Source organism: Sus scrofa, chromosome 4 (genome assembly GCF_054392235.1).
Source record: "Sus scrofa isolate SSC_HxYL_T2T_F1_AM1 chromosome 4, Sscrofa_HxYL_maternal_Yorkshire_Landrace_v2.0, whole genome shotgun sequence".
NCBI lineage: Eukaryota > Metazoa > Chordata > Mammalia > Artiodactyla > Suidae > Sus > Sus scrofa.
The window spans coordinates 36751958-36776867 of NC_139386.1; the positions used below are offsets into that span (position 1 = coordinate 36751958).

A 24910-nucleotide genomic window follows, 5' to 3' on the forward strand; every position below is an offset into this window, starting at 1 on the left:
TTAATAGTATATAGAAATACAGCTAATTTCTGTCTTAGATTTTGCATCTGGAGAATGGTACTCTCTTTTGTTTTTTTAGGGCCGCACCCGCGGCATATGGAGGTTTCCAGGCTAGGGGTCCAACCGGAGCTACAGCTGCTGGCCTACACCACAGCCACAGCCACAGCCACAGCCACAAGGGATCCTTAATCCGCTGAGTGGTGGCAAGGGATCAAACCACAACCTCATGGTTCCCAGTTGGATTTGTTTCCACTGCGCCACAACGGGAACTCTGGGAATGGTACTCTTAATTTCAAGAGTTGATCTCTAGATTCCTTGAGATTTCTTTATACACAATCACCTATGAATAATTTATTTTTATTTAACAAACATTTTTTGGTGCTTTGAAGTGTCACACACTTTCTACATTAATTTTAATGGAGTATAGTTGACTATGTACTTTTAAAATATTAATTTATGTATTGTTTAGATTAGGCCTGTGGAGGAGGTACTCATTATCCCCATTTTACAGATGAGGAAACTGAGACACAGAATTATTAAGTACTTTGCCCAGAATTACATAGCTGGTAAGTGGCAGAACAGGGATTCAGTTCTTCCTCTTTGATTGTCGCCTCCTGTATTTCTTTTCCTGGACCATCTGCACTGACTAGGACTAAATGTATAATGCTGACCTAGCAGTGGTTGTGGGAGTATTGTTGCCTTGTTCATCTCCAAGGGAAACCTTTCAACGTTTCAACCACTGATTATGATATTTGCTTCAGATATTTCAATTACCTTGTATCGAATTTATTAAATTCTCTTCTAACTCGTAATTTGCCAAGAGTTTTCACCTTGGGAATATGTTGAATTTTATTTGGCTGTGATTTTTTAGGGAGGAGGGGCATCTATCATATAACTGTGGTTTATTCCTTGAATGTGTTAATATGGTATGTATGATAGCATAGCTTTCTCCACGTTCATATAGTCTCAAACAATGCGTATATTGATTTTTCAAATTTTAAACTAACCTCCTGGGATAAACTTCAATATCAGAGTGTGTAAGGCTGATAGTATGTCTTCCTCGAATCTTTGGTAGAAATTGCTATTAAGGCTGTCTGAATCTTCTGGAGTATTTGTTTTGTCTTTTTAGGGCTGCACCTGCAGTATATGGAGGTTCCCAGGCGAGGGGTCGAATCAGAGCTGTAGCCACCGGCCTACACCACAGCCACAGCAATGTGGGATCCGAGCCATGTCTGTGACACCACAGCTCACAACAACATTGGATCCTTATCCCACTGAGCAAGGCCAGGAATTGAACCTGCATCCTCATGGATGCTAGTCAGATTCATTTCCACTGAACCACGACAGGAACTCTGTTTGTTTTTTTTAATACCACAGAGAGCCAGGTTTTCAGGGCTAGTAAGCAATTCCTCAATTCCTTTTCAACTATATAAAATGAGCAGCAGGCATGGAAAGCTCTTTCTGCTATGAGAGTTTGCTAATCCTAGAAGGTGGAGTTTTGCTAGTATGTCTGATGCCGACATGGTCCTGCATTTATTGTTTTTCTTCCCAGCCTTTTGCCTAAGAGCATTGGAGCCCTTATTTCTGCTAACTTTTGTCCTGCATTGAGGAGGTAAAAGAGGTCTTTCAAAACTCCATGTGTACCAGGTACCTGCGAATTCTGAATTCAGGGTGCTAGGAAAACAGAAAGCTTGAAAAGAAAGAAACTGTAGGCTCTCAAGGGCAAAAACCTTATCTTTCCTTTCGTTGTTCCTATACGTGTGTACTTATTTTCCATGAAGAGGGAATTGAGGATAAGCTTGTCATGATGGGACAGAACAACTAAGCAAAGGCATGAGAATGCGTGTGGGCCAAGGCCTTGGAGTTGGTGACCAATCACTTCATTACATTGTCCACTAGAACAAGTTTTGAAACAGGACAGTGGCTGTAAGGGAACTCCCTGTTAACGAGGTTGTATGCCAAATAGGTTAATTCATAAATATTTTAGGATGCACGACAGTCACTGGAACATCTTTTTTTCAGGGTTGGAGTAGCCAAGGCATGTAAATTTTGTTTCCAGGGACTTTTTGTTTTTCTATTCAACGAACATGTAATATGTTCAGCTAAATTAAGAAATCATTGTTGCTGTAGAGGTAATGTGTGGACTGATGTTTTAGAGACAATTACTGTTGAGAGTTTAAAAGGCGCACAAAAGAATTTCTTTTCCTTTCCCCTTTTTCCTTTCTTTTTCTTTGCTCCGCATTCTCTTCCCTGCCCCTCTTCTCACATCACCTTCACCCATAACCACGCAAATGACCAAGTATATGTGATAGCATAGCTTTCTCCACGTTCATATCATCTCACACAATGCATGTATTACATAGAGTATTACTTTTTCTCAGTGTCTTAACAGAAATCAATCCAAGCCAAGTGATGTAGCTCCAGTCCATGCTTTTTAATGGCCACACATCGATGGGTATTCCCTTTGTGTCTCTTTTGTTTTGTTTTCCTGTCTACAAAACATTACAAGAAGCATCCTGGAGTTCCCATTGTGGCTCAGTGGTAATGAACCTGACTAGGATCCCTGAGGAGGTGGGTTTGATCCCTGGCCCTGCTCAGAGGGTTAAGGATCTGGTGTTGCCACAAGCTGTGGTGTAGGTCACAGACACAGCTGGGATCTGGCATTGCTGTGGCTGTGGCATCGGCCAGCAGATGCAGTTCCAATTTGACCCCTAGCCTGAGAACTTCCATATATCATGGGTATGTCCCAAAAAAGCTAAAAAAAAAAAAAAGAAAAAAAGCAAGATCCTTATACAAGAGTCCTTATTTTCTGGTACTTTGAATTATGGGAGATATTTATAGAAATCAAATAGCTGCAATGAAAATTGTATGTATTTTTTTAATTTTAATAAGATTATCATGTTGCCTTCCCAAAAAGGCTGTCATGATTTACGATTCCACTAACAATGCATGAGTCCCCTTCCCCCTGTATACCACCAACAGTAATATTAGCTTTATAGTTTTTGCAGGGCTGTTTGGTATAAAATAATATCTATTACCTGACTTTTCATATCCATGATACTAGTGAATTTGTATGTCTTTTTGTGTGGTTTTCTTTTTTTATGGCAGGAGGGAAATGGTGTATTGGATTTGCTATTCTCTGAATTGACTACTTTTTTTCGCCTATTTTCTTTTGAGTTGTTTTCTTCTTGTTAGTTTGAAAGATACCTTTATTATATAACTATCATTACTAGCTCTATGTTATATATATTATAGCTATTAATAGGTAGATTTTTATTGTATTTTTCTCCAAATCTAGTATTTGATTATTAACTTTTTGCTGCACATTTTTATTCTTAAGCTTTATTTAGAATATTTTTAAATTTATAGAAAAATTGCAAAGATAATTCAGAGGCTTCCCATATGCTCTTTAATATATATATAAATGTATATATGTACATTTATGTAATATATAAATATTGTTTACCTTTTTTTACAATATATTTTTGCCCTATGAAAGCTCTCTTTTCTTTTTTACTTTTTTTGGGGGTGCTGTGCCTGTGACATGTGGAAGTTCCTGAGCCAAGAATGATCCCAGGCCACAGCAGTGACTCAGGCCACTGCAGTGCCAACATCAGATCCTTAACCCACTGCACCGCAAGGGAACTCCAAACGCTCTATTTTCAATTATGTCTAATGGTCTGTTTCAGGCCTCTAGTCATGGTTACGGTGTCCCCTGCTCCCAAATGACACTCAAAGTCTCCTAGATATCTTAAGAGATTTTAATTTAATTTTTTACATTTGCTTTAATATGTCTTGAATTTATGTTTAGTATACATTATAAAGGTCCAATCTTTTCTTTCAGATGAAAAGCTGTTTGTGGCGGCTCTGTTAAACAATTCTCCTTTCCCACTAAAATACACAGTATAACAGTACTTTCCCACTATCGTTATACTGGAATTTCTAGATTCCTACCAAAATGCCTGCTGGGATTTTGATCGTGATTCCACTGAATCAGTAGGTAAGTTAGGTGAATATTAGCATCTTAATGACGTAGACTCTTCTGATCCATGAACACATTGTATCTATCCATTTATTTAGTTTTTAGTTTCTTTTTCTTTTTTGGTCTCCCCATGGCATATGGAGTTCCCAGGCTAGGGATCAGATCCGAGCCACAGCTGTAGCAACACCAGATCCTTAACCCACTGTGCTGGGCCAGGGATCAAACGTGTGTCCTGGTGCTTCAGAAATGCTGCTGATCCCATTGCACTATAGCAGGAACTCCTACTTAGTTTTTAATTGTGTTTAAAACAGTGCTTTTTAGTTTTCAGTGTGAAGATCTGATTACTCATTAATAGTATGCAAGCATACCTTGTTTTATTCCATTTTGCTTTCTTGTGCTTCAAAGATAATGGTGTTCTTTACAAATTGAAGTTTTGTGGTAACCCTACCATTGTCAGATGATGGTTAGAATTTTTTGGCAAAAAAAGTATTTTTTAACTAACGTATGTATGATTTTTTTAGACATAGTGCTATTGTATACTAAATAGATGACAGTGTAATGTAAACATAACTTTAATATGCACTGGGAACCCCCAAAATTTATATGACTCGCTTTATTGCAATGGTCAGGAGTGAAATCCGTAGTGTCTCCGAGGTTGCCTGTTTAGAAGTACAATTGGCTTTTGTAGATTGACCTTGAATCCTACAAACTTGTAAGTCATTTATTAATTCTAATAACCTTTTGGCAGATTCTCTATGATTTTTCTACATAGACAATTACATCTACAAACAAAGGCAACTTTTTTTCTTCCTTTCCAATCTGGAAGCCTGTAGTAACTTTTCTTTTTTCTTTTTTGGTCTTCTTTTATTGGTCTCACCCCCCCCCCCCAATACAGCATTAAATGGGAATGGTTACAAGTAGACATCCTTGTTTCCAGTTACAGTGTGGAAGTATTTATTCTTTCACTCATCTTAGCTTTTATCCCTTCTGATAAAATCTTTTGTTGTTGTTGTTGTTTGCTATTTTGCTTTTTAGGGCTGCACCCATGGCATATGGAGGTTCCCAGGCTAGGGGTTGAATTGGAGCTGTAGCTTCCGGCCCACACCACAGCCACAGCAATGCCAGATCCGAGGTGCATCTGTGACCTACACCACAGCTCGCAGCAACGCCAGATCCTTAACCCACTGAGCAAGGCCAGGGATTGAACCTGCACCCTCATGGATACTAGTCAGCTGAGCCACAACGGGAACTCCCCTTCTGATAAATTCCTGACATGCTTAAAGGAGTGACTTTGTTGGACCTACTGGAGTTTGCTGCTAAGTTATTTTCTGCCTTTGGTGGTTTGCTCCCCCCCCACCCCAATTTTTTAAAGTTGATATAGTTCACATATAACATCACCTCTTCAAAGTGTAAAAGTCAGTTGTTTTTTGTATGTTCACAAGGTTACACAATCATCACCACTACCTAATTCCAGAACATTTTCATCACCCCCGAAAGAAATCCTATACACATTAGCTCTCAGTTCCCATCCTCCCTCCTCTCAGCCTGTGGCAACTACCACTGATCTACTTTCTGCCTGCATGGGTTTGTCCATTCTGGACATGTCATATAAATGGAATCAGAGAATATGTGGCCTTTTGTGTTTGACTTCTTTTACTTAACAGTGTTTTCAAGGTTTATCTATGGAGTAGCATTGCTTCAGCCCTTCATTCCTTTTCATGGCTGAATAATATTCTACTGAATGAACATACCACATTTTATGTATTCATTCCTCTGTTGATGGACATCTGGGTTGTGCCCACATTTTTGGCTACTGTAAATGATGTTCTGAACATGTCTATGCAAGTTTTTGTGCGAATATATATTTTCAATTTTCTTGGGTATAATACCAGGAGTGGAATTGTTGTAACATATGCAAACACTGTTTAACTTTGTGAAGCACTGCCAGACGTCTTGCAAAGCAGCTGCATCATGTTACATTCCCATCAGCAATATATGTGGTTTCTAGTTTCTCTACATCTTTGCCAATATTTGTGGTTATCTTTTTATTATAAACATCTTAGGGAAATCTTTTCCCTTGTTTAGCACAAATATGAATTAAGATTAAAACTGTGTTTCTTGGAATAGTCCTCCCAACCCATTGCTTAATTATAGCAAATACTTTGTCTTGTTTTACAGATGGGAAACTGACCTAAAAGAGGTCAAAGGGCAGGTGGTCCCATTAAACTTTCAGCTATTCTTAGATTTGACTTAGGTCGATAGTAAAACTATAAGGAAAAACAGAAAACCAAGTCAGTTCGGTTTGTAAGTGTCCCGTGGGCTTTCTGCCTGCTATGCAGTGAAGCAGGCCTGCAAGTGGTGGGATTTCAGACTGTCTCCAGTGCACTGTTACATTGGAGAGTCTACAGTAAAGTAATTCAATCGTATTGAGCTCTTCCTCCTAATCACCTCAAGTCAGTTTAAAAACATGGCTTAGGTGTTCCCATCGTGGCTCAGTAGAAACGAATCTGACTAGCATCCATGAGGATGCAGGTTCGATCCCTGGCTTCGCTCAGTGGGTTGAGGATCTGGCGTTGCCGTGAGCTGTGGCATGGGCCAGTAGCTGCAGCTCTGACTTGACTCAATATGCTGCAAGTTCAGCCCTAAAAAAAATAAAAATAAAAACATGGTTTATATTTTACCACTCCCTAAAAATAGTCCTGACTAACTCTCTTTGGCCCTTTTAGTAACTCTGACACTTAAACCTTTTATTGATGCTTTTTTTCCCCTACTAGAGTCTCTTGAACTTTTCTTTTTCTTCCAAATTAGCCATAAACTCATTAAAAGCAAAAGCTCTCTTTTTTATTTATCCCCCGCAATACTTCATTCATAGGGTCATAGATAGTTTAGTTCCCTTACGATGCTTAAGCAACTCAGATATTCCTTAGCTATTGCACCCTCGGCTTTTAGTACAGTGGGTGACATATTCCAATTTGCCTATTTTATTTACTTACTTATTTTGGCCATGCCTGTGGCATTTGGAAGTTTTCAGGCCAGGGATCAAACCCACGCCACAGCAGTGGCCCAAGCCGCTGCAGTGACAACACTGGATCCTTAACCCACTGTGCCATAGGAGAATTCCTGCAAGTGGTATTTTAAAAGTTAGATTCCCAACCCCTTGGACTCTAAGATTCCCTAATGATTCTGATGCAAATATTCCAAGAACCACTGTTTGAGAAGTATTTGGAGGATCACTGTAAACTTCTCAGCTGTAGGGACTTCTCTACATGAATTTTGGCACCTTTGAGGACACTGTTCTCTAGATTCATTCCCTTAATATTTGCCAAGCACGCACCAGCCTTGGCCAGATTCTGAATGGATATCTGTGTTGGCTCACCCGCAAAACAGTGACAGGTTGGAGAAGAAAGACACATGCTATTATTACACACAGAGTCTCCCTTAAGCTCAACCTGTGGAGGAATCTCTTGGCTGTTGTAATGTGACTAATTTCCAGAAGGTGGCACCAGACTGCTTCTCTGGCTATAACTGTTCTATTAGCCTGATCTCAATGCGTGTCTCTTATCCAATAAGTAAATATAAATGTGTCTGTAGTATTTGAAAAGAGCGCTGTTATCCTTTTCTAACAACTTAGATGAGATCATTATATTTATGGGAAGAGAGTCGTTTTACACGTGAAGGTAAGATAAGGAATGGAAGAAGATAACGCATTTTCCACAACTCCATAGTCCTACAACCTTGAATGGCCGGAAGTTAGCCTTCTCGTCATGCCCATGAGGAACCTACAGTTTTCCAGGTTATACAGCTCCTGGGTATTACTGAAATCCCAAATTGGGATTTAATCCCTGGTGTGTCTGATGCAAAAGCCTATGCTCTAAAGCAGTTTCCCAGGAAAAAAAGAGAGGGGGCTGCTGTGGGAGTCTCTCACATGCTTTCCTGCTTCTTTTTCATTCATCTTTCTTATCAGCAATTAACCTTCTTTTATTTTGATTTTTGGCAAAAGACATCAAAACCTACAAATGTGACAAAATGCATTATATTCTGGAGACAGATTTCTAGTAACAGACGTATCCTTGTGTGGAGAAGGACTTGAGAGGGGCAGCAGCCTAGGACTTCCCCATCAGTCCCTAGGAGTCCTTTCAGTCTGGGTAGCGCCACCTGGCTGATTGGAGAGTAAAATTCCAAATGAACACACTTTGCTTCATCCTGTTTCTAGATAGTAAACCCATACAATAGAAGAACATGTATAATAAAGCATCTTTGAACTCTAATGTAATGTTCTGCCGTAACTCAGGATTAATCTCTTTGCATGCACGTAGTGTCGTCAGCCCTTTGCTTCCTGTTGAGACGGTCTCCAGTGAAGAGGACACTGCTAACAGCGAGGCGCCACACACTGGTCATATAAAGGGAATTTTCACCCAGATGCATAAGCAGTAGAAATGAAAAAGCCAAACTTAAAGCTCCATGGTTTTGATGTTTTCCTGACAAATATCACATTCTCAAAATATCCACCACTGGGCAGCGTCGGTGTCTACAGCCCTTTGCATTTTGAGATCTTGCTCGTGGAGGTGGTACTCTCTGAATCTGCCCGAGTGGATGATCACTCATTCTGAGCAAATCAGAACTATCACAGCCAGCTGAGATTCCGTGTTGTAGCTGCCCTTAATGCTTTGCTTCTTTACCTTCCAAATTTCACCTCTTTTGCCCATAAATCGTAGCAAAAGGGCAGAAACAATACAGTTTGCTCCTTGGCATTTGTGTTCTTATTTGGGCTTTAAGGATTAGATTTAGGTGAGAAGCTCTCTTAAAAAACTCTCTTTAGGAGTTTCCGTTGTGGCGCAGTGGTTAACGCATCTGACTAGGAACCTTGAGGTTGCGGGTTTGATCCCTGGCCTTGCTCAGTGGGTTGAGGATCTGGCGTTGCTGTGAGCTGTGATGCAGGTCGCAGATGGGGCTCGGATCCTGCGTTGCTGTGGCTCTGGTGTAGGCCTGCAGCTGCAGCTCTGATTTGACCCCTAGCCCAGGAACCTCCATATGCCGAGGGAGCAGCACTAGAAAAGGCAAAAAAAAAAAAAAAAAAAAAAATCTCTTTAGGCCTCAACAATATAACCCAATTCTGAGTTAGAAAAGGCTTTTCTGGATTTGATCAAGGTTGTTAAGAGCAGTTTCTTTTTTCCCTTTTTTTTTTTTTTTTTTGGCTGCACCTGCGTGTTATATGGAAGTTCCCAGGCCAGGGGTATCAAACCTTTGCCACTGCTAGCCACCATGGAACTCCAAGAGCAGTTTCACTAGTTATGAGAAGCAGAAGCCAGGTTTCTTTAGGGGGGAAGAGTTGAGTCCGTTTGTAGGCTGAGGAGGGTGGTAAGAGAAAGGGGCAAATTGCAGATGCAAAAGATGTGTGTTTCCTGGAGGAAAGTCCTTGGAGAGGGGATGGGATACCGAGCTTTCTGGAAGAGAGGAAGAACAGAGGAAATGCAGTGGTGAGCTCAGAGGAAGGGAAGCTGATTAGAACAGCGTGATGGGATGGCCTCAGCTTGTGTTAAGGTCAGGAGGCTGAGGGTGGCCAGGGCCTTGGGATCCTGTAACAACTGCAGAGGCTGGACATTAACTTCTGGTCCACGGTTAGGACATGTGGAACCCTAGATTTCAAGTTCCATGAACTAGAAATAACGATAGTCTCTTGGTTGTATATAGCTTAAAAAGTATTTTTACGGGTTATTCCACAACAAATGTGATTGTCAGCCCAGATGGTAACTACTAAGCATTTAAAAAGAGGCACACTTTGTGACTGTATTTGCTTGAGTGTTTTTATACGCCTAAGTATTTTCATGTACAGTTTTAATTTAAGAGCCTTTGTTTTTGCCCCTCCTTTTCTGTTTTACTACTTTGTCCTTCTCTTTTAGTCTAGAAACCACTTAAAATGTCCCTAAGGCATGAGTCAAACCTTGATGATAAATTACCCTCAGTTTGTATAGAATTACTTTGAGACTTTTCTACTGCTGGGTGTGTGATTTATAGCAACCCATCAGATAGAACAAGTGCTGAAATACTTTAAGTAATATGTGTACTCTAAAATATAGTTATTAAGTTAGTAATGCTTCTCATTCATTCAGTGAAGATTTTCTGAGTCTCGGAGTTCCCATGTGGCTCAGCAGGTTGAGAACCTGACTAGTATCCATGAGGACGCAGGTTTGATCCCTGGCCTCACTCAGTGGATTAAGGATCTGGTGTTGCCATGAACTGTGGTGTAGGTTGCAAATGTAGCTCTGATCCCATGCTGCTGTGGCTGTGGTGCAGGCTGGCAGCTACAGCTCTGATTCAACCCCAAGCCTGGGAACCTCCATATGCTGCAGGTGCGGCCCTAAAAAAAAATTTTTTTTTTGTCTCTATTGTGCCAGGTGTTTTGCTGAGCAAGATGGGGAACAGAACTAAACCAGACATGTTCTTCCACAGACAGATTAACTCAAAATGCAACAGTGGACAGAGCTATGACAGATCTCTGTACATGTCACCAAGAGAATAAAAAGATTAGCCAACTCACCAAGGCACGTGAGGAAAGGCCTCTAGACTTTTGAACTGGATTTTATTTCATTTTATTTATTTATTTTTGTTTCTTAGGGCCACACCTGCGGCATATGGAGGTTCCCAGGCTGGGCGTTGAGTTGGAGCTACAGCTGCCAGCCTAGCCACGGCCACAGCCACGCCAGATCCAAGCCCCATCTGCGACCTACACCACAGCTCATGGCAATGCCAGATCCTTAACCCACTGAGCAAGGCCAGGGATCGAACTGGCATCCTCATGGTTCCTAGTCGGATTAGTCTCTGCTGTGCAACGGGAACTCCTGAACTGGATTTTAAAAGATGACTAACGGAATCCCCTTGTAGTGCAGTGGGCTAAGGACTCAGTGTTGTCATTGCCGTGGCTCGGGTTACCACTGTAGCATGGATTTAATCCCTGGCCTGGGAAATTCAGGTGGGACCAAAAAAAAATAATAAAAAGGATGGCTAAGAATTCACCTTGTGGTTTTCTTAGAGGTAAGAGGGAGGAAAGAAGAGTATTTGGAACAGGGAAACATCCCATGCAAAAGCAGTCGATGTTGAGTAACCAAAAATTGTTGCGCCATATTGGTAACCAAATAATTTGCCCTGACGGAATATTGGCTGTTGAGTCCGAGAGAGCAAGAAAAGTCTAGGTGAAGCCCAAGTTTCTGGCTTAGGCCAGTGTATGAATTCTGTGCCTTTCACCAAACAAGTGAAGCCCGAGTTTGAGGGAAGAGAGTTCAGGTTGGGGGCTATTCCACTTGTAGTGATGAGAGATCCATGTGGAGACAAACTGTTTGAAGTTGGCGTCACAGGTCAGGTGCCTATGAAAGATTTAAGGGCTTAAAATAGCAGAGATATAGAAGGTAAGTCTTTGGATATAATTACAAAAAATCCAACATCTCAGTGGCTTAACACTAAAAAAAGCTGTTTCTTGTTCATGCTCTCTGTCCAATGCAGATTAGCAAGACTCTGCTTCAGACCAACCCTGAGAAGAACCAGGCTGATGGAAGGGTCACATCTTGTCACCCAATAACTGGCCCAGAAGTGACAGATGGCTTCTACCTCTACCCTATTGGCAGAAGTGATCACCTGGCTCTAGCCAATCACAAAGATGCTGAAAAATACCGTTTTGTGTATGCCCAGAAGCGGAAGAAAAACAAGTATTGGTTAAGAGCAGCAATGCCTGACTCAGAAAGGAACTGGCTGTACAATTAAACCTCTGGCATCTTTGCTATTTTATATGCAGCATGCTGCTTTCTATTATCCAACTATCATTCCTGCAGGCTTATCACACGAAGCAGTTCCCCGAACACGCCCAGCTATTTCACCCTTTCATTCAACGTGCACCTTCAATCAAGATGCCTCTCGATACCCGTGCATCTCCTGTCTCCTCTGCCTGGCACATCCTTTTCTCTTCCCCACATGGCACTCAAGCTGCAAAATTAACTCCTTGAAACCTTTCCTAACCCTCTCACAGGCAGGGCTGAGGACTCCTCTTTCTCTGTGTAATCACCCTAAATACCTCTATCGGTGTATCAAGATTGGTAATTTACACATCCATTGCCTGGGTAAGCTGTGTCTCTCTTTTTTTTCTTTTTCGGCCACAGCCGTGCCATATGGAAGTTCCCAGGTCAGGGATTCAATCCGAGCTGGAGCAGCAACACCGGATCCTTAACCCACTGTGCTGGGCCCCAGGGATGGAACTGGTGCCTTCAAAGAGACAGGCTGGATCATTAACTGACTGCTCCACGGCAGGAACTAGTAAGTTGTAACTCTCAAAGGCCAGGCGCTTTACTCATTTTTCCATTCATATATGTAATATTTTCCATTATACAGCACAGTGCATATCAGTTTGAAAGAAAGACTTCCTAGGTTTGATTCTTGGACTGTTTCTACATCTGTAATCCTTGTCAATGTATAAGAATTTAATTTAAATTCTGTGTTTTTCTTTTTTCTTTTTAGGGCTGCACGTGCGGCATATGGATGTTCTCAGGCTAGGGGCTGAATTGGAGCTATAGCTGCCGGCCACAGTCACAGCCACAGCCACAGCAATACAGGATCCATGCCATGTCTGCCACCTACACCACAGCTCATGGCAACACAGGATCCTTAACCTACTGAGGCCAGGGATTGAATCCAACCTCATGGTTCCTAGTAGGATTCGTTTCCACTGTGCCACAATGGGAACTCCCTGTCCGTGTTTAATTTTTCTTTGTGCCATGGTTTCCTCATCTGTAAGAGACTTATTAAACAATGTGTGATAAACTACACAGAGTCCCTGGCGCAAAGTGGAGCTAAAAAAAAAAAAAATCACCTGCAATTATTTTAATTGAAATATATTTGACACACAACATTGTCTGAGTTTTACAGTGTGCAGCATGTTATTTGATACATTTATCTACCGCGACATGATTGCTGTTGTAGTGCTGGCTAGCCTCTTTATCACATCACGTAATTATCATTTCTTTATGGTGGGAATAATTAAGATCTAGTTTATTATTAAGTCTGATGTTTATAATATTATTGTCTACAATCACTACACTGTGCGTTAGATCTCCAGGACTTACTTGTGTAATCGTTGTTAGCTTGTACCCTTAACATCTCTTCTGTTCCTCCACCTCCAACCCCCCGGTATCCACCATTTTATGCTCTGTTTTTGTGAGTTCATCTTTAAGATTCCACATATACGTGATAGCCTACATATTAGTCTCTGACTTAATGTCACTTAGTATAATATCCTTAAGGTCCATCTGTGATGTCACAAATGGCAGGATTTCCTCCATTCTCATGGCTAAGTAATATTCCTTTGTGTATATATATTCTATATCTTCTTTAACTATTTGTCAGTTGATGGGCACTTTGTTTCCATATCCTGGCTGTTGTGAATGCTGCTGCAATACACATGGGGATGTATGTATTTCTTTGATATCTTGTTTTCATTTCTTTTGGGTATATACCCAGAAGTGGAATTGCTAGATCACATAGTAGTTCTATTGTTAATTTTTTGAGGAAGTTTCATATTGTTTTTCATAGTGACTGCACCAATTTACATTCCCATTAGCAGTGTGTTTAAGTCTCTTGTCTCTTTAAAGATAGCCATTCTAACCAGTGTGAGATGATATCTCATTGTGGGTTTTTTTTGGTTATTTTGTTTTTTTGTTTGGTTGTTTTTTAGGGCCACACCTACAGCATCTCCAGATTTGAGCCACATCTGTGACCTACCCTACAGCTCATGGCAGTGCTAGATCCTTAACTCACTGAGCGAGGCCAGGGATTGAACCTGCATCTTCATGGATACTAGTTGGGTTCGTGACCTGCTGAACCACAGTGGGAACTCCCCTCACTGGGGTTTATATATGCATTTCCCCGATGCTTAGGGATGTTGAGTATCTTTTTGTGTCCCCATTGGCCATTTGGATATCTTTGGGAAAATGTCTAGTGTCTCCAATCATTTTTTAAACCGGTATGAGTTTTGAGTAGTATGAATTCTTTATGTGTTTTGGTTATTAACTCTTTGGTATTAACTCTTTATTTGGTACGTATGCCCTGCCAAGTATTTTCTCCCATTCTGTAGGCTACCTTTCCATTTTGTTGGTTTCTTTTTCTGTGCAGAAGCTTTTTGGTTTGATGTAGTCCCACTTGTTAATTTTTTGCCTTTGTCATATGTGTTTTTGGTGTCATAGACCAAAAAATCATTGCCAAGACCAATATCAGGAAGCTCTTTGTTTTCTTCTAGAAGTTTTACAGTATCCGATCTTAAAAATCTTTGATCCATTTTGAGTGAATTTTTGTGAGTATAAAAGGAATCGTTTCTTTCTTCTGCATTTGTTTATCCAGTTTTCCAAATACCATTTGTTGAAGAGACTATCCTTTCCCCATTGGGTATTTTTGGTTCCCTTAATATTAGTTGACCATATATGTGGGGGTTTAATTCTGAGGTCTCTACTCTGTTCCATTCTGTGTATCTATTTTTATACCAGTCCCATACTGTTTTAATTACTATGGTCTGTGGTATAGTTTGAAACCAGGAAGTATGATGCTTCCAGATTTGCTCTTCTCATAATTTTGTTATTTGGGATCTTTTGTGGTTCCATACAAATATTTAGGATTTTTTTTCTATTTCTGTGAAAAATGTCATTTGAATATTGATAGGAATAACATTGAATCTATAGATGGCTTGGGTAGAAATGGACATTTTAACAGTATCAATCCTTCCAATTCATAAGCATAAGCTATCTTTCCATTTGTCTGCATCGCCTTTGGTTTCTTTCAACAGTCTTGTAGTTTTCATTGTACAGATCTTTTACTTCATTGATGAAATTTATTCCTGGTATTTTGATGCTATTGGGAATGGGATAGTTTTATTTTTCAGATGTTTCATTGTTGGTGTACAGAAATGCAGCTGACTTGTGTGTGATGATTTTGTATCCTACTAAATTCATTGATTACTTCTAACAGTTTTTTGGTTGAGATTTTGAGATTTTCCGATATGGTCATTCTTTGGTATCTGCAGGAGACTGATTTCAAGAACCCCCACTGACACCCATGGGTGCAGAGGGCTGACTGTATCATATCATCTCTTTGCAAATGAAAATTTTACTTCTTCCTTTCTGATTTGGATAGATTTTCTTTCACTGTCTTGCCTAACTGCTCTAGTGAGGACTTAGAATGCTAATATTGAATAAGAATGGTAAGAGTGGGCATCCTTGTCTTATTCCTGATCTTAGAAGAAAAACTCAATTTTTCACTGTTGAGCATGTTTGCTGAGGGCTTGTCACATCTGCCCTTTATTTTGTTGAGGTATATTCCTTCCATATCCAATCTGTTGTGGAAAAGATGCTGCATTTTGTTATATGTATTTTGTGACATTTCTTTCATTCCATTAATGTGGTGTATAACATTTATTGACTTGTGTATGTTGAACCATCCTTGTATCCCAAGGATAAATACCGGCTAAAGCTTATATTTAGTTGCTCCTATGTTGAATGCACACATCTTTATGATTGTTTTATCTTGTTTACCAACCCTCTTTATCATTACATAATGACAGTCTTTGCTGCTTGTTATTGTTTATTGAGTTTCTTCAAGACAGCAAGTCTGAATTTTTTATCTGCTAAATCACAGTATCCTGTGGCTTTCAGCTCGGGTGTTGGGGAATTATTGATATCTTCTGGGGTAACATATTTTCTTGTTTTTTCATGTTTCCTATATTTCTCCATAGCTGTTTTTGCATGTGACATAGCAGACCCCTCCTAAAATCTTGACTGGCTGCCCTCAGCTGGGATGCGGATCCCTGGTGTTGCCACAGGAAGGGTTTGCTCAGTTTTGAATGGGTAGACCTGTTCCACTCGTCTTGTTCTGTCTTGGGGCAGAATTCTCAACCTTTTATGTTTCCTCTCCTTAGAACTCCCCAGGCTGGCTGCTGGAAACCTCTCTTTTGTTTTCCAGAAGATGGTGGCATAGCTCCAGTTGTAATTCCTCCCTTACTCATGGACCCTAGTCCATTTTTCTGAGCTGCTCCAACCACTGGGCCTGCTCTCACTGCCACACTCGGGAGATGCAGAAGGATCCGGCCACGGAATGGGAGCAGGTATGGGTTTAGCACTTGGGGTGTTGGGCACCCACAGGCCCAATGGGGAGATTGCTGAGTGGGCTACTCCTGGAGGCTTGCGGGCAGACCTCGTGCTGGGTCCCGAAGCAGTCGGCAGGAACTGTGCTCCTTTAATGCCCTTGATGGTTTTACCTCTTGCCTTCACTTTCTCTTCCCTTCCTTCAGTCATGGAGGTCCCACCCCAAAGCTCTGGGTGCTGCTGTGGGGGAAAGAGGTTCTGCCAGGAGGGACCCCAACAATAGGAATGGCCTGGCACTGACTCACTGCTTCCCACCTCCTCCAGGAGAAGATGTCTGTGCAGCTCCTACTGGGTATGTGATTGTCAACGAAAGAGAACGTTTCCTTTTTATTTTTCCTCCTATAAAGTTACTAACACTTCATCATTTACTTGTACCAAAACTTAGTATCATTAACAAGGGGAAAAATAGTTTGCTTGCTTGAGGACTAGCGTTAAATACTCATTACAGTAGATGTCATCTATGAACTTAGGAAAGAATAGTTTAAAAGAAAAATGGCACAGTGTGAAACCATTTCCCTGCAATACTTTAAAATATATTCTAGAAGTTCCCATTGTGGCTCAGAGGGTTAAGAACCTGACTAGTTTATCCATGCATGAAGAGGCGGGTTCGATCCCTGGCCTCGCTCAATGGGTTAAGGATCTGGCATTGTCCCCAGCTGTGGCATAGGTTGCAGATGCAGCACAGATCCAGCTTGGCTGTGGCTGTGGTGTAGGCTGGCAGCTGCAGCTCTGATTTGATCCGTAGCCTGGGAATTTCCATATGCTGCAGATGTGGCCCTAAAAAGAAAAATATACACATATATTGTAACTATAAAATATTATATAAAATAATAATGGATATAGTCAAAATAAACATGACAGTCATCTTTCATTGGCAAGTCTAAAGAATAGGAAAATGTTCCAGAAAAAAAAACTGACCAAAGACTATAGGAATAAATGACAGCACAGTGGCAGAGACCTGAATGTTTTATTGTAAGAAACACTTGGGCTTTGACCCAGTTAACAAGGGACCTCTCCATACGACCCGGTCTTCACTTTCCCTTCTACACGGAGGGAGTAAGTCTGATCATGCTTAAAGGAGGGGAAAAAAAAAGAGACAGAAGACATAGAACATGGAGAAAAACGTGGAAGTGACAGTTTAAAGAGAAATGCAGGTTTAGTTGCTTTTATATAGCAGTGGTTTTGTTATCACTTATGTCAGCAATCCATAATGGAAATTAGCTTTTAAAAATCTAGTTAAAAAGTGGTAGAATTTTTGGCAATTTCTGCTCTTAATTATCAGGCAATACTTCCATTTTAGACAAAAATAAGTTCCTCTTATAGCTCTAAATAATCACAACTCATTTAATAATCATTTCATATTGCTGCATTTCATCTTTGTGGACTATAGTCCACCAGTAGTATAAAATGGGGTTTATACTATCTTAGCAGGAAAATAAAGGTGATGTAAGAATCATGGGTAATGATTTTCACTTTTAAAAATAAATTTTGAAGAAATAGACTTCTATCAGACTTAAGAGGACTCTAGAACCCAAAGAAACATAACTTAAATTTTTAACAAGCTATGGAAAGAAAATGTATAATATAAATTAAAATGTATTTTAACAAGTTCCAAACATACTTATTATTAAATATAAAGATGTTAGCTCTGGTATATAAGAAAATATTTACAGCGAATAAAAAGGAGATTGTAGAATATATGTGTTCTATGTATAAAAATAAGTAAAAATATTTTAGAGTCCAGACCAAGGGATCTTTTCTAAGGCAGGTTTTATCCACGCAACTCTATTGCCATACCATCTCATTAGCAGGCTGGAACACATTCATGCCTGGAAGCCAATCTAACAATAATCTTGACTTAAGGCTCATACTGCCTTTTGAGGGCCTGTACATCTTCCAAGGTGAAGTGTTTGCTTGGGGTGTCTGAGAGGTCATCAAAGAGCTGCTGGATCTGCTCCTCTTGGCCCTTCCTAATCAGAGTTAACGTCATCTGAAAGAAGAGAAAAATTAGGTAGCAGACATTTTCAGGGTCTAAAAACCCTAAACAACAGTTCAATCTCTGTGAATAAGACATGCGGCCACTGACCTTAAACCTTTCTGCTTTACTCAGATACAGAAGATGCTGATACACCAAAGAGGGATCTTTCTCAATAAGATGGGTTTTCAGAGACTGAATGAGAAGGATGAATGCATCCCCTTCAAGTTTGTTGCTCAGCAACACCGGCAGATCTTTCGGTTCCGTGATGGATAACAGGTGCGCACAGGCTTCTTTATCTTTCCTCGTGCTGATGGCGTTTATAACCTGACCAAATTCGTAGGCGTTGTTAGGCTTGGTGATCGATAATTTTTCGTAAAATTCCCGTGGCCCGTTGCTTGTGTCCCCCTTCTCAGAAGCAAGGCAGTCTGTGGCAATCTCCTCCGAGGTCCTTTCAGGCTCTTCTTTATGGCCTTCATTCACCTTCAGGAGAAAAAAAATTACTGTGACACAAACAACAGCCACTGCACACATTCCAAGTTACCTTTTTTTTTTTTTTTTTTTTTTTTCCCAAGGGCTGAACCTGTGGCAGAGGGAAGTTCCCAGGCTAGGGGCTGAAGTGGAGCTGCAGCTGCCAGCCACAGCCTCAGCCACAGCAATGTGGGATCCGAGCTATATCTGTGACCTACACCACAGCTCATAGCAATGCCAGATCCTTAACCCACTCAGCAAGGCCAGGGATCAAACCCGCAACCTCATGGATACTAGCTGGGTTCATTACCACTGAGCCATAATGGGAACTCCTGAAGTCACCTTTATTAAAATGGGAAGGAACTGAAAAACACACGTTGACTATATTTTAATCACGTTCTAAGTGAAAAACATACAACCTGTAATGAATCATAAAATCTACTTTTTAAGAATTTTTTTGGGGGGGTTGCACCTGCAGCATATAGAAGTTCCCCAGCCAGGGATAGAACCCAAGCCACAGCAGTGACAGCTGGATCCTTAACCACCAGGCCACCAGGGAACTCCAAGAAGAGAAGTTTTAAGGTGTGAGTACCAATTCATCAAGGTATTTTTTAGTTTAAAAATTTTTTGACATTGAAAGTATCACAATAAAATTTTTATAATTTTCCATGAATAAAAGCTGTGTAAAAGGCCTGTAACAATTTTGTATCTCTCCTTCATGATGTATTTTACATTTACTTATTTCCTTACCGTTAACAGAGAAATGAACTTACATCTTTCAATTCTCTTAAAATGGTTTTTTTCTTCCCTCCTTAGAGGGAGAAACCTTTGGAGCTTCTTTCACATGGTAGCCTCTTACTCTTGGTGGAAAGGTAACACGATCGGTGGCTTGATACTAGCATTCATGAACCCACGGGAATTGTGAGCTGACGTTCTTCACTAAAGGCAAAGCAAAAAAAAGCTACCGTGCAAGACATGTAGTTACCTAAATTCATTAAGGTAGGTAGGTTTGATCCTGGGGTAATCCCAGACCCCTGATGAGGCCGGTCTTGTTTCAGGACACTAAACGTCTGAATCAACAGGGAACATGTCTATGGGGGTGGTGTGAGGACCCCTCAAACTGAATCAGCCCTGTGGGGTTCTCCAGGTCGACCTGCAAGCCAAGCTCTATGGCCATAGACTACCAGGGCCACCTGGAGTGGAAGCGATAAAACCACAGGCCAGATGTGGGGGGGAAGGGACCCAGGAAGAAAGGATGCAGACATCTCAACTTCCCTGGACCCAAGGTGGGTAATGCAATGACTCATTATCACGACAAGGAAAAACCTTGTCAGTATAACCTGTTACAATGTCTTCATGGACTGTCAGAATATAAACACAAAATTTTAGAAATTCGGGAGTCCTGGTCGTGGCTCAGTGGTTAACAAATCCGACTAGGAACCATGAGGTTGCGGGTTCAATCCCTGGCCTTGCTCAGTGGGTTAAGGATCCTGCGTTGCCGTGAGCTGTGGTGTAGGCTGCAGACGCAGCTCGGATCCTGAGTTGCTGTGGCTGTGGTGTAGTCTGGTGGCTACAGCTCCGATTTGACCCCTACCCCGGGAACCTCCATATGCCGTGGGAGTGGCCCAAGAAATGGCAAAAAGACAAAAGAAAATTTAAAATTTCATAGCAATATGACCTCAGAATCCCCCAAAGAGTAATTTCAAAGGTAATCAAATACACGTACCTCTTGAATCTCAATTTTCCTTCTCTCCTTTTCTGGGCTCAATGATGCTGCAGTATCCTGAGTATTAAGCATTCTGGTGACCTCTTCCAGCTCCATCTTCGCCTCAACAATACGTGGGTCTAGTTGGAGAACTTTATGGAGATCGTTTAAACTGTTCTGATAATTCTAAAAGTAGGAAGGCAGAGAAGAGAATTTTCTTAACTAAACGGAGAAGGGGCACAGATGAGTCCGAGTGGGAGGGAGATGGTGAAGGAAGCACGCGGTGTGTGTGAGTGGGAACGGCCACATTATCAGGACCATGCTTACAAAGTCAGGCCTGTGAGGAATTCTTGGGCTACAATATTATAACCCATAGCACGGAGGACATCCTCTATAGAAGAGCCAGCACTGAATCCAGAGTCACAGACTCGAGTTCACTTCTGTATCACAACGTTCATAGTCCCTAACCCGCACAGGCATGTGTTGTCTGCTAAGTGAATAAACAAAAGAACAGCAGCACCTGCTCGCAGTAAAAAGAACACTAGCCCACTTAACCTTTCTGAGTTTCAGTTCTCACATCTTGAAAATAGGGATCACAGGAATTCCTACTGTGGCGCAGGAACCATGACGAATCTGACTAGGAACCATGAGGTGGTGGGTTCGATCCCTGACCTTGCTCAGCGGGTTAAGGATCTGGCATTGCCGTGAGCTGTGGTGCAGGTCACAGACACGGCTCGGATCCCGCGTTGCTGTGGTTCTGGTGTAGGCTGGTGGCTACAGCTCCGATTAGACCCCTAGCCTGGGAACTGCCCAAGAAATAGCAAAAAGACAAAAAAAAAAAAAGAAAGAAAGAAAATAGGGATCACAAAACCGTTACTCTAGTCTTCACTAGGCTGTGGCAGGTAAGAAATGAATAAAATAATATCTGAAAGGCTTAACCCTAAAAAAGAGCTGGACAAATATTAGCTGTTACCATAATATCCTGTTCCATAAAACCCTTCGAGGTTGTATACTTTCAAATAGGCTCCTAGAGTCAATATTGATTCTACAAAGAAGCGGATGGTACACTGAGCGGTTGAGCTTAATGAAACACAGCCTGGAATCTGGCGGTATAGACAGATGCCACAGAATCACAGGCCACTGGGCCGGGCCATGTTCTAGAACTACAGGCTGGACCTATGTTTGATTAAACCACAGTGAATACGGGGAGGGAGGCAAAGAATTCCAGTGACATGAAACCTCTCAAGTATTCATGACACAATGCCCCGTGGGCACTGCAGCACAGGTAAAATAAGGTGGTGGTTCTGTGACATTCCTGGGGGACGGGCTGTAATGCCACAGCCCATCCCCCTCCACCCAGCGACATACTGGAGCAAGAGGGGTGTGTTTTAAGGGAATAACCTTAACCTGCTCTTTTTTTTTTTTTAAAGTAAATTATTTACAAACTATAGTACAGCACAACAGTACTAACAAAGCTCCACGCAACACTGTGTCACAACAGCACAGCTGACCCTGCTACAAAAACAAAACACAACACCAACCACGTGACAGGTATTTCCCTCCGAAAGGCAAGGAGGTGGGGCAGCAGGGTAAGCAGAGGGAGTATTCATTCATTCGTCGCTAACTCACCATCCTCAGCATTTTGCAAGTATTGTTATTTTACTCTCGCAATAGCCCTATAAATATTTTTATTGTCCCCATTTATTTTTTTTTATTTTATTGTCTTTTTAGGGCTGCACCTGTGCAATCTGTCTAGTTGGAGGAAACCCAAGAAAGCAAGCCATACACTTAGCAAAGTGTTAGAACAGAGGCAGCCAAGTGCGAAGAGAGGGCGGGACAGCAGGAAGGGTGGGGATGGCGTGGGGCAGAGGAGGGGCCGGGCTGCGGGTCAACACAGGTGGTCAGACCACCACCAGCCACCAGCACCCCGAGCCGGGACACTGTGGGAGAAAGGACAGCCGGGCCCCCCCCCCCCCCCGCCCTCATTGAAGCAGATGTCTCATGAAGGGAAACAATAAGAAAACAAATAAAACGAATAAATAAAGCAAGCGTGACTTACTCTCATTTATGCATTGAAGAAAAGCAAGGATTGAGATGACACCAAAGGGGGACGGTGTCTCCTTGGAGACAGAGAACACAAGAAAGAAAGGAAAGCCGGCCACGCGGGGTGGGGGGGATGGGGGGGTGCGGGTGTGTGTGTGGGGGGGCAACCTGCAGAGAGAAAAACACGTCTCTGGCAAAAAGGAGAACACTCTTAAGTTGCTAATGACAGCTGTGGCGCAGGTGGCAGATGTGGCTCGGATCAGATCCTTGGCGGGGGAACTTCTATGTTCTGTGAGTTCGGCCATAAAAGGAAAAAAAAAAGTTGCTAATGACCTAAGGGAAGAAAATAAAGTATCATCGTATGTGTTTGTGATGATAACATTTGCTATCAAAAGATATACTTAAACAACAATAACCATCACTTTAAGGAGCTATTTATTACTCTTTTTGATCTTTTGGCCTGGTAGCACCCCCAGTCGGCTGTAAATTCCCCAGGTGGGCACCAGGTCCACCAGCTCTGTGCTCCCAAAGCTTAGCCTTTGAGTGGTCCTCTCGCAATGAAACACATTGTAAGTAAAAGCAAAATGTTCAGTTATCAGTTATCTTTTCTTGTGAAGAACAGGAAAAGATAACTGATTAAGGAAAGCTGGCACACAGGGGAGAAAAGAATTACAGCCGGCTTGAAAACAAAAAAATACGTGACGGGAGTTCCCATCATGGCCCAGCAGAAACGAATCCGACTAGGAACCATGAGGTTTCGGGTTCGATCCCTGGCCTTGCTCAGTGGGTTAAGGATCTGGTGTTGCCGTGAGCTGTGGTGTAGGTCACAGACGTGGCTCAGATCTGGTGTTGCTGTGGCTGTGGTGTAGGACGGGAGCAACAGCTCCAATTTGACCCCTAGCCTGGAAGCCTCCATATGCTGTGGGAGTGGCCCTAAAAAGCAAAAAAAAAAAAAAAAAAAAAAAAAAAAAAAAAAAGTAAGAAAGCAGAGCTCAGCTGAGAGCTACTAGGCAGGCCCCAGCTCTCCATGAGCCCCCATGTCACTTCCTTGCAGGTCACCTGGAGGAAGCCCACCCAGGTGAGAATTCTGATGCTTATGATAAGCAGTGGAAGCCTTGGAAGATCCTGAAATTAAGTTCTCTTGGTGCGTAACTCCAACGACACGGTATGTAAATCAAGCTAGAAGAAATCAAACCGGGCAAACAAGCTGCTGCTGGCCTCCTCCTGCCACCCTAATGGGACAGGATGACTCAAATTTGGGATTATCCTTCTGCATCATAATACAACTTCTAGACTTCATTCCAAGGAAGTGAAAACGCCTGGTCTCTCATTAGGTACACCCGACTTTGAATCACGCCAACGAGTGCAAAGAGTCAGGCAGCCAGTAGGGTGTTGGAGACCTACCTGTGAGACTTTGGACATAAATAAACCCTTGAGTCATGCAGATCACAAGTACCTCGTGTACCCAAGCCCATTCCATTCAAAAACAGTGCAGTAAATTTTCAAGAAGCCACTCTCCCTTCATGGTGCCACATACCGCCTGGGCAATCTGCATGATGTCCACCAACGAAGCTGTCACTAACGAAAAAGGGAGGGGTCAGATGGCCTGGGCGCTGTGAGTGAGTACTGAGTACAGCGCAGCTGGGGGGGCGCCCACATTCACCTGCAGTGGGAGGGCGGCACCCCCCCATTTCCATGGGGCAGAAGCTCCTGCGCTTGGGGCCCTTCTGGATCTTGCGCTATGCACCTCTTCACCTGGCTGTTCATCTGTATCCTTTATAACAAACATGGAAGGGTGGGGGGAGAGAAGAAGGGGAGAATGCGGGGTGCGGGAGGTGGGGGGAGCTGCAAGGCCCCACTGATAAGCGGTCACATCTAATAGCATCAGTACAGGTGCGGCTCCACTGCAGCCTGAGGGGATTTGGGATCTAGAAAAGCCTGATCACTGCAGGCGCCCAGATTGTACTCATCTGATACAGGACACAAAGACATGACCACCCTCTCTCAACCCTGGGTTTTGCAGAATATATTTTTAGGTATTTCCTTCCCTGTCAACAATGAGCACGGAAAGAAAAGAATCAACTCAAACTCAGTAAGGTCCACACTCTTCCCTCCAGCCTCCGCCACCGTGCTGGGCACCCTCCCTGGTCAGCCTGCACCACTCAGCACCCAAGACGGGAACCTGGAAGGCAGCCCCTTCATTCCTTCCCCCCAACATTTTACTGCTCGGCACGGCCTCTCAACTTTACCAGCAAACAACCTTCCATTAATCCCTCAGCTCACCTTCTGTCATGGGCTTAAGTGTGTCCCCAGGAAAAGTCACCTGCTGTGGTCCTAACCCCCAGAGCCTCAGGAGGTTACCTATCTGGAGAAAGGTTCTTTACAGAGACAATCGGGTTAAAATGAGCTCGAGAGGATGGGCCCTAAGGCAATGCGACTGGGGTCCTTCTAAGAGGAGGAACCTGGGACACATACAGGTACAGAGAGAAGACGGAGTGAAGACACAGGGAGAAGACACCTGGGGGAGGGTCCTGGAACACATCCTTCCCTGACTGTCCCCAGAA

The 24910-nt window shown here is 42.3% G+C and overlaps 1 protein-coding gene and 1 long non-coding RNA gene across 11 annotated transcripts in view; one reads left to right on the top strand and one right to left on the bottom strand.

Annotated features, from left to right (window-relative positions):
* Nucleotides 1–78: 78 nt before the first annotated feature.
* Nucleotides 79–22351, top strand: LOC110260249 (uncharacterized). The gene is made up of 12 exons (XR_014843566.1): nt 79–153; nt 1205–2571; nt 3845–4000; nt 11480–11682; nt 12130–12283; nt 13698–13827; nt 15971–16112; nt 16299–16444; nt 18263–18406; nt 19415–19597; nt 19746–19884; nt 22035–22351. It is a non-coding gene; the product is annotated as an uncharacterized LOC110260249 (long non-coding RNA).
* The window catches only part of SPAG1 (sperm associated antigen 1), a 98343-nt gene continuing 90533 nt past the window's right edge, over nt 17101–24910 (bottom strand). For 7 of the 10 annotated variants that reach the window (XM_085021990.1, XM_021089046.2, XM_021089045.2 and 4 more), the window contains 3 exons: nt 20325–20489; nt 18239–18610; nt 17101–18142 (listed from right to left, as the gene is read on the bottom strand). In XM_085021990.1, coding sequence (XP_084878116.1) covers nt 18011–18142; nt 18239–18610; nt 20325–20489 — 669 coding nt within the window. In that variant the 3' untranslated portion in view covers nt 17101–18010. The remainder of the gene's footprint in view (nt 18143–18238; nt 18611–20324; nt 20490–24910) is intronic. The other 3 variants (XR_014843549.1, XR_014843550.1, XR_014843551.1) reach the window with 1 other exon arrangement.